Source organism: Melanostigma gelatinosum, assembly GCF_949748355.1.
Source record: "Melanostigma gelatinosum genome assembly, chromosome: 20".
NCBI classification, from domain to species: Eukaryota; Metazoa; Chordata; class Actinopteri; order Perciformes; family Zoarcidae; genus Melanostigma; species Melanostigma gelatinosum.
Window position 1 is genome coordinate 20,776,726 of NC_136653.1, and position 17,414 is coordinate 20,794,139.

At 47.4% G+C, this 17,414-nt stretch overlaps 2 protein-coding genes across 6 annotated transcripts; one reads left to right on the plus strand and one right to left on the minus strand.

Annotated features, from left to right (window-relative positions):
• The first annotated feature begins 4,926 nt into the window (after window positions 1-4,926).
• Window positions 4,927-9,912, plus strand: emc9 (ER membrane protein complex subunit 9). Its single transcript, XM_079292304.1, has 6 exons — window positions 4,927-5,072; window positions 5,919-6,128; window positions 6,876-6,952; window positions 7,053-7,122; window positions 7,227-7,321; window positions 7,878-9,912. The coding sequence occupies exons 2-6, from the start codon at window positions 5,934-5,936 to the stop codon at window positions 8,056-8,058; spliced, it is 618 nt and encodes a 205-aa protein (XP_079148430.1). The 5' UTR covers window positions 4,927-5,072; window positions 5,919-5,933; the 3' UTR covers window positions 8,059-9,912.
• On the minus strand, window positions 8,123-16,791 carry irf9 (interferon regulatory factor 9). 5 transcript variants are annotated; one of them, XM_079292301.1, is made up of 10 exons: window positions 16,665-16,791; window positions 16,331-16,400; window positions 15,839-15,961; window positions 15,399-15,579; window positions 13,371-13,510; window positions 12,662-12,740; window positions 12,274-12,333; window positions 10,757-11,146; window positions 10,516-10,631; window positions 8,123-10,109 (listed from the first exon to the last, which is right to left on the minus strand). In XM_079292301.1, exons 2-10 carry the CDS (start codon window positions 16,385-16,387, stop codon window positions 9,942-9,944), a joined length of 1,314 nt encoding a protein of 437 aa, XP_079148427.1. In that variant the 5' UTR covers window positions 16,388-16,400; window positions 16,665-16,791; the 3' UTR covers window positions 8,123-9,941. The 5 variants fall into 5 exon arrangements, with proteins under 5 accessions (XP_079148427.1, XP_079148426.1, XP_079148425.1 ...); XM_079292300.1 differs by having other exon boundaries at window positions 10,510-10,631; XM_079292299.1 differs by having other exon boundaries at window positions 15,399-15,672.
• Between the last annotated feature and the right edge of the window lie 623 nt (window positions 16,792-17,414).

The window sequence follows — 17,414 nt, forward strand, 5'->3', positions numbered from 1 at the left end:
AGCCGCCCAAGGTGCTCCGGAGGCCTAGCTATCCTCTCCAGCGGCCGACAGATGTGCCCCAGCAGTCCCCAAAGGTGCCCCAGCCGCCGACAGATGTGCCCTGGCGGCCTAGCTATCCTCTCCAGCGGCCGACAGATGTGCCCCAGCAGCCGCCCAAGGTGCTCCGGCGGCCTAGCTATCCTCTCCAGCGGCCGACAGATGTGCCCCAGCAGCCGCCGACAGATGTGCCCCAGCGGCCGACAGATGTGCCCCAGCGGCCGACAGATGTGCCCCAGCGGCCGACAGATGTGCCCCGGCGGCCGACAGATGTGCCCCGGCGGCCGACAGATGTGCCCCGGCGGCCTAGCTATCCTCTCCAGCGGCCGACAGATGTGCCCCGGCGGCCGACAGATGTGCCCCAGCGGCCGACAGATGTGCCCCGGCGGCCGACTGATGTGCCCCAGCGGCCGACAGATGTGCCCCAGCGGCCGACAGATGTGCCCCAGCGGCCGACAGATGTGCCCCAGCGGCCGAGCTATCCTCCCCAGCGGCCGACAGATCTGCCCCGGCGGCCGAGCTATCCTCCCCAGCGGCCGACAGATGTGCCCCGGCGGCCGACAGATGTGCCCCGGCGGCCTAGCTATCCGCCCCGGCGGCCTAGCTATCCGCCCCAGCAGCCGCCCAAGGTGCTCCGGCGGCCGACAGATGTGCCCCGGCGGCCTAGCTATCCGCCCCAGCGGCCGACAGATGTGCCCCAGCGGCCGACAGATGTGCCCTGGCGGCCTAGCTATCCGCTCCAGCGGCCGACAGATGTGCCCCAGCAGCCGCCCAAGGTGCCCCGGCGGCCTAGCTATCCTCTCCAGCGGCCGACAGATGTGCCCCAGCAGCCGCCGACAGATGTGCCCCGGCGGCCGACAGATGTGCCCCGGCGGCCGACAGATGTGCCCCGGCGGCCGACAGATGTGCCCCGGCGGCCTAGCTATCCGCCCCAGCAACTGTCGGCAGAGGTGCCGCGGCTGCCGGCCCTCTACCCTCCGCGGCTGCCGGCCCTCTACCCTCCGCGGCTGCCGGCCCTCTACCCGCCGCGGCTGCCGGCCCTCTACCCGCCGCGGCTGCCGGCCCTCTACCCGCCGCGGCTGCCGGCCCTCTACCCGCCGCGGCTGCCGGCCCTCTACCCGCCGCGGCTGCCGGCCCTCTACCCGCCGCGGCTGCCGGCCCTCTACCCTCCGCGGCTGCCGGCCCTCTACCCTCCGCGGCTGCCGGCCCTCTACCCGCCGCGGCTGCCGGCCCTCTACCCGCCGCGGCTGCCGGCCCTCTACCCTCCGCGGCTGCCGGCCCTCTACCCTCCGCGGCTGCCGGCCCTCTACCCTCCGCGGCTGCCGGCCCTCTACCCTCCGCGGCTGCCGGCCCTCTACCCGCCGCGGCTGCCGGCCCTCTACCCTCCGCGGCTGCCGGCCCCTCGCTACCTCCCCCAGCAGCCATGCTAAAATGATTATCCAACCTTTCCCCAAATGGATTCAAGTAGTAAACTTTATATTGGGTATGGATATAGTCTTCAATCAAATCCAGAACAGCAATGGTCAGGGTATGTAATTTAACTCTGCAATCTGATTTCAGGTTTTCAAATACTGATTTCCCTAAAATCTCTTTTTGTTTCAGGCATCGCTACACTGGAGGTTCTACAGAGACTGCTTGCATCTACGCTGTTGCATTGACTTGTCAAATTAAAATAAACCTGCCTTTGTATCCTGTAATCTCAACAATGACTGTTTCTTTTAGAAAACGGTGAAGTCCGGCATCACGTAGTGATCTCACTGACCTGACTACAGCGACGGATTCAGACACTAATGATCGTAACTGATTTCAGTTCAGGCCTGTGCAGAACTCTACTGCTGTACTTGTAAAACATGCAGACTTTGTTCTTTAACTCCTAGTATTTTCACATTATTGCTCACAACAAGACATGGGTTTGTTTTGGGTGACAGGTCATAACTTAACAGAACCATCTGATGGACGCGTGACTGTTGTGAGACAATTTGTAATGCAAAAGTTTTACCTTCAATTTAGTTTTACGGCTTTGTCCCTTAACAAAAAATCAAACCCAAAGTAGAGGAATGTCAGACAAATCTCCACCTACATAATAGTGAAAAGGGAACACAGTCAAATGTTCTTTACTTTGTCTTCCACAAGGGCTTCAGAGAAGGATGACGTGTTCATTGAGTTGTGAAAACTCTCGTCCTTCATCCAGAACTCTTTAAAAAGCCTCTGATCAGATGGAAAATGCATCGTCGCAAAGCTGAAAACGGGCGGTTCTCACAGGACAGCGATGCTATAAGCATATGATCTTCTAGAATATGATGCATTGCTGTAGTTAAAAGCAGTGGCGGCTGGTGGAACATGTTCTAGGTAGGGCCATCCTATCAATTTCAGCAAACATCCCAGTATGATTTAATGCAAAACAAATGTCTCAAACACGCATTATTACTTGGCAGTTAAATATTTAACATGTATTCCAACACGAAAACAATCAGTAAATAACACTTATATAATATAATATAACATGTTCATTTATTGAGATGCCCCTATGGACCTTGTTATAGGAGGTGAAGATCAGGAGAAGTAAACATGAAGTGTAATTATGAATACTGATGTTAAATTAAGCTATGATGAGTTTTCACTGTTAATTTAACATCTCTATTACATGTTGATGCCTCCATGACCAAGTTAAGCAGATGAGACTGAGGACAATATGTAGAAGAAAAGATGTTCACTTTGTCTAATATGTAGCTTGACAGAGTTCTCATGTGTGTCCTGGTGTTCTCATGTTTCCTTACCACCTCATCCCTCACTCCCTACCCTGGTGTTCTCATGTTTCCTTACCTCATCATCCCTCACTCCCTACCCTGGTGTTCTTATGTTTCCTTACCTCCTCATCCCTCACTCCCTACCCTGGTGTTCTCATGTTTCCTTACCTCCTCATCCCTCACTCCCTACCCTGGTGTTCTCGTTTCCTTACCTCCTCATCCCTCACTCCCTACCCTGGTGTTCTCATGTTTCCTTGCCTCCTCATCCCTCACTCCCTACCCTGGTGTTCTCATGTTTCCTTACCTCCTCATCCCTCACTCCCTACCCTGGTGTTCTCATGTTTCCTTACCACCTCATCCCTCACTCCCTACCCTGGTGTTCTCATGTTTCCTTACCTCCTCATCCCTCACTCCCTACCCTGGTGTTCCATGTTTCCTTACCTCCTCATCCCTCACTCCCTACCCTGGTGTTCTCATGTTTCCTTACCTCCTCATCCCTCACTCCCTACCCTGGTGTTCTCATGTTTCCTTACCTCCTCATCCCTCACTCCCTACCCTGGTGTTCGCATGTTTCCTTACCTCCTCATCCCTCACTCCCTACCCTGGTGTTCTCATGTTTCCTTACCTCCTCATCCCTCACTCCCTACCCTGGTGTTCTCATGTTTCCTTACCTCCTCATCCCTCACTCCCTACCCTGGTGTTCTCATGTTTCCTTACCTCCTCATCCCTCACTCCCTACCCTGGTGTTCGCATGTTTCCTTACCTCCTCATCCCTCACTCCCTACCCTGGTGTTCTCATGTTTCCTTACCTCCTCATCCCTCACTCCCTACCCTGGTGTTCTCATGTTTCCTTACCTCCTCATCCCTCACTCCCTACCCTGGTGTTCTCATGTTTCCTTACCTCCTCATCCCTCACTCCCTACCCTGGTGTTCTCATGTTTCCTTACCTCCTCGTCCCTCACTCCCTACCCTGGTGTTCTCATGTTTCCTTACCTCCTCATCCCTCACTCCCTAACTGTCCGTGCTGGATCCGTCCCCGTTGTTTTAAAGCTAAATAAATGATTAGCATGACGTCATGCAGCTAGCTAACCTGTCTGGTGTTCAGCTAGTACAGAAGCTTCATGTACTGCTTCCCTTTCCCGCGAGTCTGCTGTCTGATTGTGAGGTCAGGCTGATCTGATATCAGCTCTTTGGCTGCAGAATCTCCTCAAAGTTCTCCTCTCAAACGGGTCTTGGAGGAGGAGCGCTCGCCTGTAGAGACTTCTCCTGACGAGAACGCGCAGCGAGGGGGTCTGATCGTTCTGCCCCACGCTGAATCTATTTGAGGGCGCTGATTGGCTAAATTGTATGTCACTCATTTATATCTTGAATCAGCAATTGGCTAAACTGCCTCATAGACCCGCCTCTTTTGGGCCAAAACGATCAGGCCCCCCAAGCTGCGCGTTCTCAGAGTGTCGTGCACACAGACAGAGAGCACGAGCAGAGAGCACACAGGAGGAGAGCACGAGCAGGAAAAGCATATATTTTGTGCAGATATCATATTTTACACACATTACTGAGTACATTCCATAGTTCAGAAACACAAATATTGACAATTTGTATGATTAATAATGAATGAATAATTTATGATTATTATAATTTATTTTTTATTTTTTATTTTTTGTGTGGCTCATGGTGGGGCCATGCCCCATGGCCCTCTATTGACCAGCCGGCACTGGTTAAAATACAGCCGTAACATTACTCCCGAAACATCAGATGTGATAAAACTGACGGACGATTCACTGCAACATCAATGCTTTTAATTTAATTCAAGTGTATTTTGCAGAGAATACTTTAACTCAAAGTATTTTCACAGAGTTGTGTACGTGCTTCTACTGAAGGGTCTGAATTCTTCCATCAGTGTGTTGCTCTTAATTCATTGTTTCCCATTTATATCCCTTTCAACGAACTCTCATTACAGGCGACATCCTCGCCACTAGAGGGCGCCCTGCTGTAGAGCGGCACCATTACACAGCAGCTGAAGAAGGCTGAAGAAATGATTGACACCTCATTGCTGCAATTGGATCACAATGATCGACCCCTCGACCAATCGGATAGATAGACCTATATTATGGGCGGGACCGGAAGTATCTGTTCAGACGCTGGTTAGCATGAGCTGTTAAGAGAAACAGTTAGCCGTTTAAGCTCTTTAGAAACCTTAAAACCGTTCAATAAACCGACATATTTAAGGATCTGAAAGTACGGATTCGCTACCTTACGGTCACTCCGTTATATCGTATATCTCTTAAGGTAAGACTTGATTCAGCGTTGATTGGTCTGCTAGTATGCTAATGAAGCTAGCTGGTTTATTTAGCTGAAACACAACCTTTGGGGGAGATGTATTCCTTATTTTCAGGTGAATTAGTGACGACTGCAGGTTGTAATGTTTGTAAAAGTGTTGTCGTTCACATGTGACGGGTCACGTGTCTTCAGCCTCTGCTTCAGTGGGTTTATTTATAGGTTTATATGATAAGGGACAGTGCACATCAATAGAAACATTGCTGTAAATGCTCCAAGAGGCTATTTTTCATCTGTAGTCCAAAGAGGCAGATGTTTCAAAGTAATGCAACATTGACCGTTTACAAAGCGTGCACGAACTATGAAAGAAGTGAGAATATTAATATAAGTAGTACCATCATTCAGGAGACTCTTGCACTACATTGTCAAGTACGAACAAGACGCATTCAACACACAAAGACAATCAAATGAGGAGAACTATGTTAAATAGAAACACGGACTTAAAGACTAGATTATGCTGCATTGTTAGACACTAAAAGCATCTAATGTCAGAGGACAAAACATAAAAGCATGCAGAGTGTTAAATATATAAGTGAGTCAGACACAGCTGAACAACAGTAAGAAAGATGCATGCTGGGAGATGAGGGTCGACAGGTGACACAGACAGATTGAGGTGCAGTTCCATTCTCGTGCTGACAGAGCTGGGTACTAACTAACCATTTCTTTAACTGAGCTTTATGAACTGTGCGTCCTCTACTGGTCACTGAGATGTAGTTCCAGTCTAGTGCAGCTTGGACAGTAAAGTCAGACGGTTGAAGGTACTTTTCGATGCTTCCGTGTCTCCGTGTGTCCTCACAGTGACGGTGAGTCATCATGGGCGAGGTGGAGCTGTCCTGTCGGGCCTACGTGAAGATATACCTGCACGCTTGTCTCTTTCCGCGGTGCAGCATCAACGGGCTGCTGTTGTCCTCCGGCTCTGCAGGTGGCGCTGTCTGTGTGACGGACTGTGTTCCGCTGCTCCACTCACACCTGCCTCTGGCTCCCATCAGTCAGCTGGCTCTCACACAGGTAGGACCCACCTGAGTATGTAGACCCTTTACTTCAGCTCTCTCTCTCTCGCTCGCTCGCTCTCTCTCGCTCTCTCTCTCTCTCTCTCTCACTCACTCACTCACTCACTCACTCACTAATATTAAACATTTCCTGGCTTTAGTTATAAACTGCTTTACAGCCGCTGTGTGTTCTGCTGACTATGAGGCCGTTTAAGATAAGATAGACTTTATTGTCCCGAAGGAAATCATCAGAACACTTGACTGTGCTGCATGTACATTCATTGGTGTACAGGGTGAACAGGACTGGTGAACTGACGCACCCCTGGGGGGCGCCGGTGTTGATGGTCAAGGGTTCAGACAAGGTCCTGTTCACCCTGACCTGCTGGGTACGGTTGGTGAGGAATGAGTGGTACCACTTCACAGTGAAGGGGCTGACATTCATCAGCTGCAGTGTATTCAGGAGAACGTGAGGCTGTCGGCCCTCGGATCCTCCAGGTGTTTAGTCACTAGATGCACGATACTGCTGGTTGCATCATCGGTGCCTCTCTGCTGTGTGTATGCAGACTTATACTGCTGAACATGGCGTATGAAACGATGTGGATGTAGAGCAGCAGCTCCCAGTAGAGGACATGAGGCCGAGAGGGTTTGGTGGTTAAGATCATAGAAATCGTCGTCCAGCAGTTGCAGCACAAAGCGTCTGATTTGTCACCAACGTCTTTGGTCTTTGCTCAGAAGAGACTCGGTAAAGTAACTTCTCTCGTCTCAGGTGGATGTGTGGTGTTCACAGACTCAGCAGAGGATTGTGGGATACTATCAAGCCAACGCCTGCGTGTCAGACAGCAGGTGAGTTCACTTTATTATCTCTGCGCTACATCTCACACCAGAGGATCAGTAGAATGTAAAACAAGCCTTTTTCTATCTCTTCATGTTTTGAACTCGACAGCCCGACTCCGTGTGCGCTGAAGATAGCCGACAAGATCTCTGAGCAGTTTGACAACGCAGTGTTGTTAATGGTGAGCATTTAAGCTCCTCCTCTTTTTACCTGTTGTCTTTTTTTGTTCTATAAATGCAGATTAGTTTGATGAATATATTGAATGTGTGTTTTTCTGCTCCACAGCTTGATGGCAGTAAGATGACTTCAGACTATCGCGTTCCTCCCATCGTCATGTACGAGCGCAAAGATTCAAGATGGATGCTGAAGGACAAACACACGTGAGTCAGAGAGGACATTTCAACACCATGTCTCGGGAACGCCAGCAGAGAATTTATTCATATTCGGCACAAACGATTATAATTTAGAGCTCAAATGTCACGAAATATGTTTCTACCAGGCGGCAACCTTCAGGTCTGTTAAAGCTGCATTCTCTCTAGTGTCCACCAGGGGGCGACTCCTCTGGTTGTATAGAAGTCTATAGAAAATGACTCTACTTCTCTCTTGATTTATTCCCTCAGTAAACATTGTAAACATGAGTTTATGTCTCAATCTCTAGTTTCAAGTCTTCTTCAATACAGCATGATGTTCATTTAGTACATTATGCTCCATTTAGAGTCACACAGACCATAAAGCAGGGGATGCTTGAGGGCGGGGCTACACAGTGATTGACAGGTTGCTACCAGAGACGTATCCGGCGTCTCTACGTCACTCCAGATTTTTATCCCCCAAACTGGTTCAACCCTTCAAATCCTTGCTTGGTAACGAACGAGTCTATCGCTGTGATTCTTAAATCAACATTGACGACGGTAACGCCGACCCGTCCGCTGTGTGCAGGATAATGCTGAGACAGTGGGAGGAGACTCAGGCCATAGCCGGTCAGATGCTGGAGTCCGGCGATCAGGCGCTGCTGGTGGATTTTGACAGCCACCTGGACGACATTACGAAGGACTGGACCAACCAGAAACTCAACAGCAAGATCGCAGAGCTCGCCTCGCCGGCCAACGGGAACATCTAGACGAGGAAGTCGCTCACGTGTGTTCACGGTCTGTGACTTTAACAACAACACACCAGAGTTTAGGTTTGTCTTTAATGCAACAGGGATAACATAGAACATGCATAGATAACAACATATTTACAAATTTGGTAGACTTCTAAAGCCCCCCCCCCCCCCCGTCCCCCCCGTGTGCCTTGTGCTCCAACAGCCCTCTGATTTAAAGGAGCAGTCACCTTTTAACACCTTTGTGAAATGCACCTGTGGTGTTTTTGGTCCCGTTTTGTCTTTTTAAATTCCTAGATATTCACAGGCTCCAGGAGGTGGACAAAATAACAGAAACACCTCACAATACAAAAGTTCTACAGTAAAAAACTGAATTTGTTGAAGCCCAAAAGTAAAAAGTTGATGTTGCGTGTGGTGTGGTTCATATCATGAAACCCTCGTAGTGTGGTCGTCCTGTCCCCGTCTCAGAAGTAATTAATAAAATATAGACTGTAAATATTGGGGTCACGACTTTATAGCATTTGTAAATAGTGAACAGGTAATAAATGGTTTATAACACGCTATGATGTAGTCGTAGGCGAAGATAATTAATGTATTTGTCAACAACTATATCTCCTCCGGTGGCTGCTGGTATAAACAGATAATATATTGAAACAGGATAATATAAAATATGTCTTCAAAGGTAAAAGTTGTAATCGCTGACATTACATTTATAAACACTTAAAGTGTTCGAGAAAGTTCAAACATTGTGTCAGAAATTATGTAATTCGTCAAGAAGAACAAACGGACAAAAAGTACGACCAAGTTAGAAAACATAACACAAAACTAATATTTTGAGCTTCAGCAGACTGGAGTTACTGCAACACTCCCCCCCCCCCCCCCCCCCCCCCCCATCTCACCGGTGTGAGATCCGATCAAACGCGACCTTCAACCCACATCTGGAATAAAAGTACCAGCTGCAACAGCCTGACATGAACAATGACTAAATCCCCTTCGATGAAGTTTGACTCCCCGGCGTTACATTAAACACGTGTGAAACTATTTTGTGTTTTTGTCGCAGCTTCATCTTCTGTCGTGATGTTTCCTTTATTTTACTGTGAGGTTAATATTTGACGTGTACAGGAGTTAAAGGACGAGGTTCATTTAGTGCTGTAGTATAAAAACAGTATCCGTTACTCCAGTGAATCCAGTGATTCACAAGAATAAAAGCTAAAATGTCGGACTATTGCAATATCTTTTCCTGTTACGGATGCAACTGGCGCCCCTCTCTGAGGGTCTCCACCCACAGGTTGGGAACCGCCGGTTCTAGAGCAGAAACACGTGCGTCACAGTTTCAACATTTCCAGAAAAAACCCAAAGGAAACGACTCGCGCTGCAACGAACGAGCATCGTCGGTACCGGTGAATGAAAACAATGTTCTTCAATTTGCATGTTATTTCTTCCAGAACCTTCAGATATAAAATGTTCTATCAAACAGAATGTGCCATAAAAACAACAGATTGTCACATTTGAGAAGCCGATACGGGAGGATGTTCACAACGAATCAATTCAGTAATTATCAAAATGTTCGATGGACTTCTTGGCTGCAGCGTCGACTCCTCGGTGTCGTCTACATGTAGTGCTTCCAGCACACTCGCTGATCTCTGCGTGGACAGAGGGGCAGGCATCAAGTGTTCTTCAAAGTGCTGTAAGATGTGTTTGTGCGAGATGAAAACAAACAAAAACATAAGCTAGAGGCTCTTATTTTGACAGCCTTTCTGAAGTCAGACTGTGATGCGTGTTTATGTCGTCTATTGTTAGATGATGCATTTAACGTGACGAACACGTCGACGTATCGCTCGGCCCTGTATTCTCTTATTTTGAAAAGGGGTTGTCTCTTATTTTGAAATGGACAAAGTGCCTCAGACGGTCCCACAGACGGTCGTCTCGAAGTCGGCTGAAGACACGGCGACCATGTTCAGAGTGATCTCTCCCAGCGGAGACTCGCTGGCCAGAGACTGGAGGAGGTTGATGGATTCAAAGAGCGACCGGACGTTCTGGACCTGCTGCTCTGCCCACGGGAAGCCGATCTGCAGAGGAGCGCAAGCAACGCGTTGTTGTTGTTATTGTTATTGTTATTGTTAGTTACTGGGAGTTCTTTCTTCTTTTACGTACAAGTTTAGTTTCTGTGTTGCTTTAATTTGGGTCACGCTGCACTGTCACTATTGGGGAAATATTTCATATTTGACAAACAGACGTATCCTTGAAATGCAAATAGTTTTAAGTCAGGAATAATTATTAACAATCGTTAAGTTAGTAACGATTAACAATCAGACATCGTCCGGTACAGATGCATTTAGTTTTATAACTTGAATCTACTCCGGTAGAGTTGTAACGATGCATTTCTCCGTCTTTATTCTGGTGTTATAACCGCTGTGAACGTTTGTAAACATGGAGATCAATGAGCAGCGCGCCGTGGGGAACACGTACTTTTACCTGAACGATTATCAGCTTTGCAGACGGGTCTTCGGTGTCGCTCAACTCTTCTCCGAAACACAGAGTGACGCCGCACTGAGGAGGATCGCCGCCGTTCAAACGGAAGAGGTCAAGTTCTGACATGAATAATGAAAAGAGTTAAATACATAATGAACTTATGATTCAGGTTCTGCAAAATATATTCATCAACTTCACTGGTCTGAGAACCCAACACCTGTGGCCGTTGAACCGCTGAACTCACGTTGCTTGAAGGCGTCTTTACTGAAGAGCATCACCGGCTCCGTGTTCCTCTCCATCTTGTGCGGCCCCCCCGTGGCCCCGTGCGGCCCCGTCCAGAAGACCCGGCCCTGGCAGAAGCGCTTGCCGTAGACGCCCTGCCGCGTGGCCGTCAGCACCACGCCTCTCTCCATGAAGGGCAGCAGGGTGAACAGGGCCCGGCGCTCCGAGCCGGCCGGCAGCGTGGGCGGCGGCTCCGGCAGCGGGATGCGCGGGAAGCGGCCCTTCAGGACGGCCGGCGTGGTCGGAGCGTGAGACGACGGTAAGTACATTATCCGCACGTCGCTGCTCCGGATCTCACGCTTCAGAACCTCGTGGCCTAAATAATGAACCACCACGTTGAAGGAGTCCTGAACTGAAGAGACGTAGACAGAGGGGGGGGTTAAAACAACCCTTTCAAAATAAAAGGTCAAGTAATGTCGCTCAGAAAGATGCAGACTCGAGTTTATTCTGAAGGGTGTTGCACTGTAGTTAAGAACTATAAAAGATAACGAGCTCTGTCGTACTTTTGTTAACCCTCTGAACCACAAAACGACACGGAAAAGCAAGTTTTCTTCAATCGGCAAAACTACAAAGTTTAGTTCACTCGTCAGATTTACATCTGTCCAACGGTCCTCAAACGCATCGCGTGCGTAAACATTTGTTCTCCATGTCTCGTTATAAACGTCTCTAATAAAGAGTTCACTTTAACGTGAATGTGTAGAAACATTAAAGTGTGAAACTATGACGTCATGATTGATTCATCTGAGACCAACAGTCATGTGACCACAAGGAGGCACTGACTGAACTACAGGAAGTGAACACAGAGAGGAGAGGAGGGGGAGGAGGTGGAGGAGAGAGGAGAGACGAGGAGAGGATGAGGAGGAGAGAGGATGAGGAGAGACAAGAGGTGGAGGAGAGGAGAGGATGAGGAGGAGAGAGGATGAGGAGAGACAAGAGGTGGAGGAGGAGAGAGGTGGAGGAGAGAGGAGAGAGGAGGAGAGGAGGGGAGAGGATGAGGAGAGACAAGAGGTGGAGGAGAGACGAGAGGAGGAGAGAGGAGAGGATGAGGAGGAGAGAGGAGGAGAGACAAGAGGAGAGGATGAGGAGGAGAGACGTGGAGGAGAGACAAGAGGAGGAGAGAGGATGAGGAGAGACAAGAGGTGGAGGATGAGGAGGAGAGAGGTGGAGGATGAGGAGGAGAGAGGTGGAGGATGAGGAGGAGAGAGGATGAGGAGACAAGAGGTGGAGGATGAGGAGGAGAGAGGATGAGGAGAGACAAGAGGTGGAGGATGAGGAGGAGAGAGGATGAGGAGAGACAAGAGGTGGAGGATGAGGAGGAGAGAGGTGGAGGATGAGGAGGAGAGAGGTGGAGGATGAGGAGGAGAGAGGATGAGGAGAGACAAGAGGTGGAGGATGAGGAGGAGAGAGGATGAGGAGCAGGACTTTTATTTTGAAAATCAAGACCACAGAGAGAGAACTGCTTGAGGTTGAGTTTATTACCTCCTGTTGGAGCGTCGACGCTCTCCTCGATCAGCACGTCCAACCGGATCTCATTGACCACTGCACACAGAGAGATGGATCTTATTATCATAATTATGATGAACACAATGAAGAGTGAGGGATCAGCCGGTTGTTTTGTAATGTTTGTTTTGTGGGCAGATACTGTTTAACACAATATTGTGCAATCAAGAAACCAGGTTACTGAATGCAGGTATTTGTACAACATGTACTGTAGTACCCTGATCGCTGGGAATACTTCACCAGTAGCTAGAGTTCCTCTCTTATTCTGGAGGATTCCAGGTTGAGGTTTCACTAAAGACTCCAGTGATTCATGCGTTGAGAGCGTCGACGGTACCGACGGGTCGGTCCGTAGCGGAGATGAACTCACCGTCTCTCTGCGCCGCGGCGACGTGCTGAGCGGGTTCTTGTGTCTGGACCGGGATCCACGGCAGATCCTCTTCACCACACTGAGAGCCACAGTCAGGTTATTATGGAAGAAGAGCTTAGTGGTGTCATCACATATTCACACCAATACGTATTCAGCCATCGATGTACTTCAGAGGCACATTGAAGTATTTATTCATGTACTTCAGAGGCACCTTGAAGTATTTATTCATGTACTTCAGAGGCACATTGAAGTATTTATTCATGTACTTCAGAGGCACATTGAAGTATTTATTCATGTACTTTAGAGGCACATTGAAGTATTTATTCATGTACTTCAGAGGCACATTGAAGTATTTATTCATGTACTTCAGAGGCACATTGAAGTATTTATTCATGTACTTCAGAGGCACATTGAAGTATTTATTCATGTACTTCAGAGGCACATTGAAGTATTTATTCATGTACTTCAGAGGCACATTGAAGTATTTATTCATGTACTTCAGAGGCACATTGAAGTATTTATTCATGTACTTCAGAGGCACATTGAAGTATTTATTCATGTACTTCAGAGGCACATTGAAGTATTTATTCATGTACTTCATGCAGGTTAGTTTGTGTGAAGCGACTCCAGCCGTCAGATTAAAGTAGTGCAGTAAAAAGTACAACAGGAGACGTAGTAGAAGTACACATGAAGAAGCAGAAACACTCACCAGCTGGGACGTGACCTCCTCCGTCTTGATCCGCTTCACCTGATCGCCGTCGCTGCTCTCAGACTCGCTGCTCCTCCTCTTCCTCCTCCTCTTCCTCTTGACGGCCTTCACTCTGGGCTTCTTCTCGGGCACCACCACACCTACACAGAACACGGAACCGTCAGAAACGCGGAACCGTCAGAAACGCGGAACCGTCAGAAATGCAGAACCTTCAGTAACGGGAGCAAACACCTGCATGTGTTTGAGTCACACACGGAACAAAGAGAACGCTCTCGGCGCTCGTTCCTCCCGCTTCACCGGCTTCAGCGTGCCTCCTCTGGGCCGGTGTCGGCTGTTTTGATTTGTTTCAGATTATGGAAAACAACAAAGTGTGTTATCATAATTATGCAGACGACACACAAATCTACATAACTATGTCACCAGGGGACTATAATCCCATACAAGGGCTGGGTAACTGCATTGAACAAACCAACAACTGGATGTGCCAGAATGTTCTTCAATTAAACAAAGATAAAACAGAAGTAATTGTTTTTGGTACCAAGGACGAACAATTGAAAATCACCGCTCAGCTTCAGTCACTGATGTTAAAACCCACAAACCAAGCCAGAAATCTAGGTGTAGTTATGGATTCAGACCTCAGCCTGAACAGCCATATCAAGACAATTACAAAATCAGCCTCCTATCACCTGAAGAATATATCAAGGATTAGAGGACTTATGTCTCAACAGGATGTGTAAAACTTGTCCACGCATTTATCTTCAGCAGACTGGACTACTGTAACGGTGTGTTTACAGGTCTCTGTAAAAAGTCCGTCAGAAAGCTGCAGCTGATTCAGAACGCTGCAGCTCGAGTCCTCACTAAGACCAGGAGGGTGGACCACATCACTCCAGTTCTGAGGTCTTTGCACTGGCTTCCTGTCCAACAAAGAATTGACTTTAAAATCCTGCTGTTGGTTTACAAAGCACTGAATGGTTTAGGGCCAAAATACATCTCTGATCTGCTGCTACCTTATGAACCATCCCGACCCCTCAGGTCGTCTGGGACCGGTCTACTTCCTGTTCCCAGAGTCAGAACTAAACATGGAGAAGCAGCGTTCAGTGTTTCTGCTCCACATATCTGGAACAAAGTCCCAGAAAGCTGCAGGTCTGCTGAGACCCTCAGCTCATTTAAATCAAGATTGAATACCTTTCTGTTTGCTGCTGCCTTTAATTGAACCACATTCAAGGATATTAATCAATTTCTGCATTTCACTACTGTATTTTATTTCTTACACTGTTTCTTAATTGTTTTTAAATCTCCTTTTCTTTTGCCTTGTGTTTTGATGCTTTTAATGGTTTTATGTGAAGCACTTTGAATTACCTTGTTGTTGAAATGTGCTGTACAAATAAACTTGCCTTGCACCAGCAGAGTTGTACTTGTACACCATAAAAGTATCTTTACAACAAAGAATAGTTGTTACTTCAATCTCATAGTACAATGGAGATTGTTCTGCTTTTTGCTACTTTAAGTATATTTTAATGCCTAAAACTTTTGTAATTCTACTTCAGTAAAGTTTTGAATACTTGTAACGGAGTATTTCTGCTTTGTGGTATGACTACTTTTACTTCAGTAAACGTTCAGAGTACTTCTTCCACGGCTGGATTCATCACCTGAAAACTACTTCAACCAACGTCTCGTTGATCCGACGCTGCTGAGAAGAAAGAAGTTCTCTTTGTTCTGATCTTTGATTTAATCCGTCTGTGAAACCTCGGAAAGTCCCACTTTTTCTCAGGACTTCAAACGTCTCGTTTTGTTGCACCGACAGTCGAAAACACAAAATATCTCATTTAAAAAATAAGTTTTTTTTATATTTTTTTGTTTGATAAAATGAATGTCAAAATAGTTGGCGATTTATATGTATGTATGTATGTATATGTATATGTGTATGTATATATGTATATATGTGTATATATATATGTGTATATATATATATATGTATATATATATACACAGACAGACAGACAGACATGTTGAAGAGCAGCGTCTCACCTTGCTCGCTGACGGGCACCAGGCGGTAGACCTTGTAGGGCTCTGAGATGTCCAGCTGCGCTCGCTCCATCACCTCGGTGAACTCGGCGCTCTTGTTGAGGGCGCAGCGCAGACGGGTCTTCCAGGAGGCCGGGCTGTCCTGACTCCCGTCCGTCGGCTTGCCTTTGAACTTCGCCCACGCCTGCGGAGAAATCACCGAGAGGTCAACCCCGATCCCAAAACGTCCCCCGAAAGCCTGAAGCCTCACGGACTCACTGACGTCACCTGGTGAGTGCTTGAGTGAGAGACGGAGGGCTTGAGATGCTGTAAACATGATGTACAATTGTGTTCATTTATTTTATACTTTGTACCCCCTAATTGGATAGTGGGACAGAACTAAACCCTGCGTGAGGGTGGAGGTCGGGACCAGAGGCTCTCTGAGAAAGACGTGAGTTAGAAACCTTGAAGATGGCGGCGTCCTCGTCTTTACGGAAGTCCTGTTTCCCGGCGTGTTTCCACGGGATGCGGAACATAGTTTTGCTGTCGTCGTCCCACACCAGCCCCGGGTATTTACCACTGCTCACCTGCAGCCGGACACACACAGACGATGTACTTATACCTGAGAGGCTGCTGAAATACTAGCCTCACAAATATCTAAGGAAAATTAAATACATATTAAATAAATAACAAAAATGAAAATTAACCGGCAACAATTTAGTTTTTTAATTGTTTTAGTTTCTCAAATTTGAGGATTTGTTGCTCTTTGTACTTTTACTGTGTAGTACTAGTGCTATTACTGTAACAGTAACTACCACTACCACTGATGTACAGTGATGTCACTAGAGTTCATGAATCCCTTTCCTTCTCCACCTCCCGTTCTTCCTCCCTCACCCCCTCTCTCACACGCACGCACGCACACACACGCACACACACACACACACACACACACACACCTGTTCGACGATCCACGAGCGCAGCCTGCGGGTGGATCTTATTCTGCCTGCTGCCATGACTCCTTTAAGACTGAAGAGCACACAATACACACCAACAGTAAACAACCAGCGTCACGTGCACGTCCTCCGCACTTTAATAGCACTTTATTCATCATAATAATAATAAATACAAATATTACATCTGAAAGTTGAACCATCGACTCAGTTCGGTGTAAATATCGATTGAAGCCTCGTCCCGGTTCCGAGCCAATAAACAAACATGACCTCACACACAAACAGCTGTTTCTCCACCAGCACGTCTCTAAACGAGTCAAAGTGTTGAGTTGTGTCTCACCTGCTCCTGTGGTTCAGTGTTTAAATAGAGGCGCTGAAGGTGCTGAATTAAGGAAGTAGCTCTTGAGTTTCGTTTACTCGGTTGCGTTTCCTCCGCGGTGCTTTGCGGACTTGAAGCGTCTGCTCTGCGGTCCGGACTCTGCTGCCTCTCTCTGCAGGCGCTCCTTTTCCCAGAAGTCACGTGACTTTAAGGAAATGCTCTGCGTGTTGGCCGCCAGGGGGCGACAGCGGTCACAGACACGAGGGGAACACATCCTCTGCTTCCTCTCACATGGGGAGATCTGATGTTTTCATCTTTTATTATTATTATATATATATATATATATATATATATATATACACACAGAACCAAACACATTATTTAAGACTCTTATCCAGTGGTAGAAGAGGTATTTATATACTTATACCACACTGAAAATACTCCACAAGTAAAAGTGCTGCATTCAAAACCTTACTGAAGTGAGTGTGTCTTCAGCAAAATGTAGTTAAAGTACAAGTATTAATTAATCCAGTAAAAAGAGTTAAACATTGTACTTTATACTGTACTACATCTCAGAGGTACATGTAGTACTTTATACTGTACTACATCTGAGGTACATGTAGTACTTTATACTGTACTACAGCTCAGAGGTACATGTAGTACTTTTTACTGTACTACATCTCAGAGGTACATGTAGTACTTTATACTGTACTACATCTGAGGTACATGTAGTACTTTATACTGTACTACAGCTCAGAGGTACATGTAGTA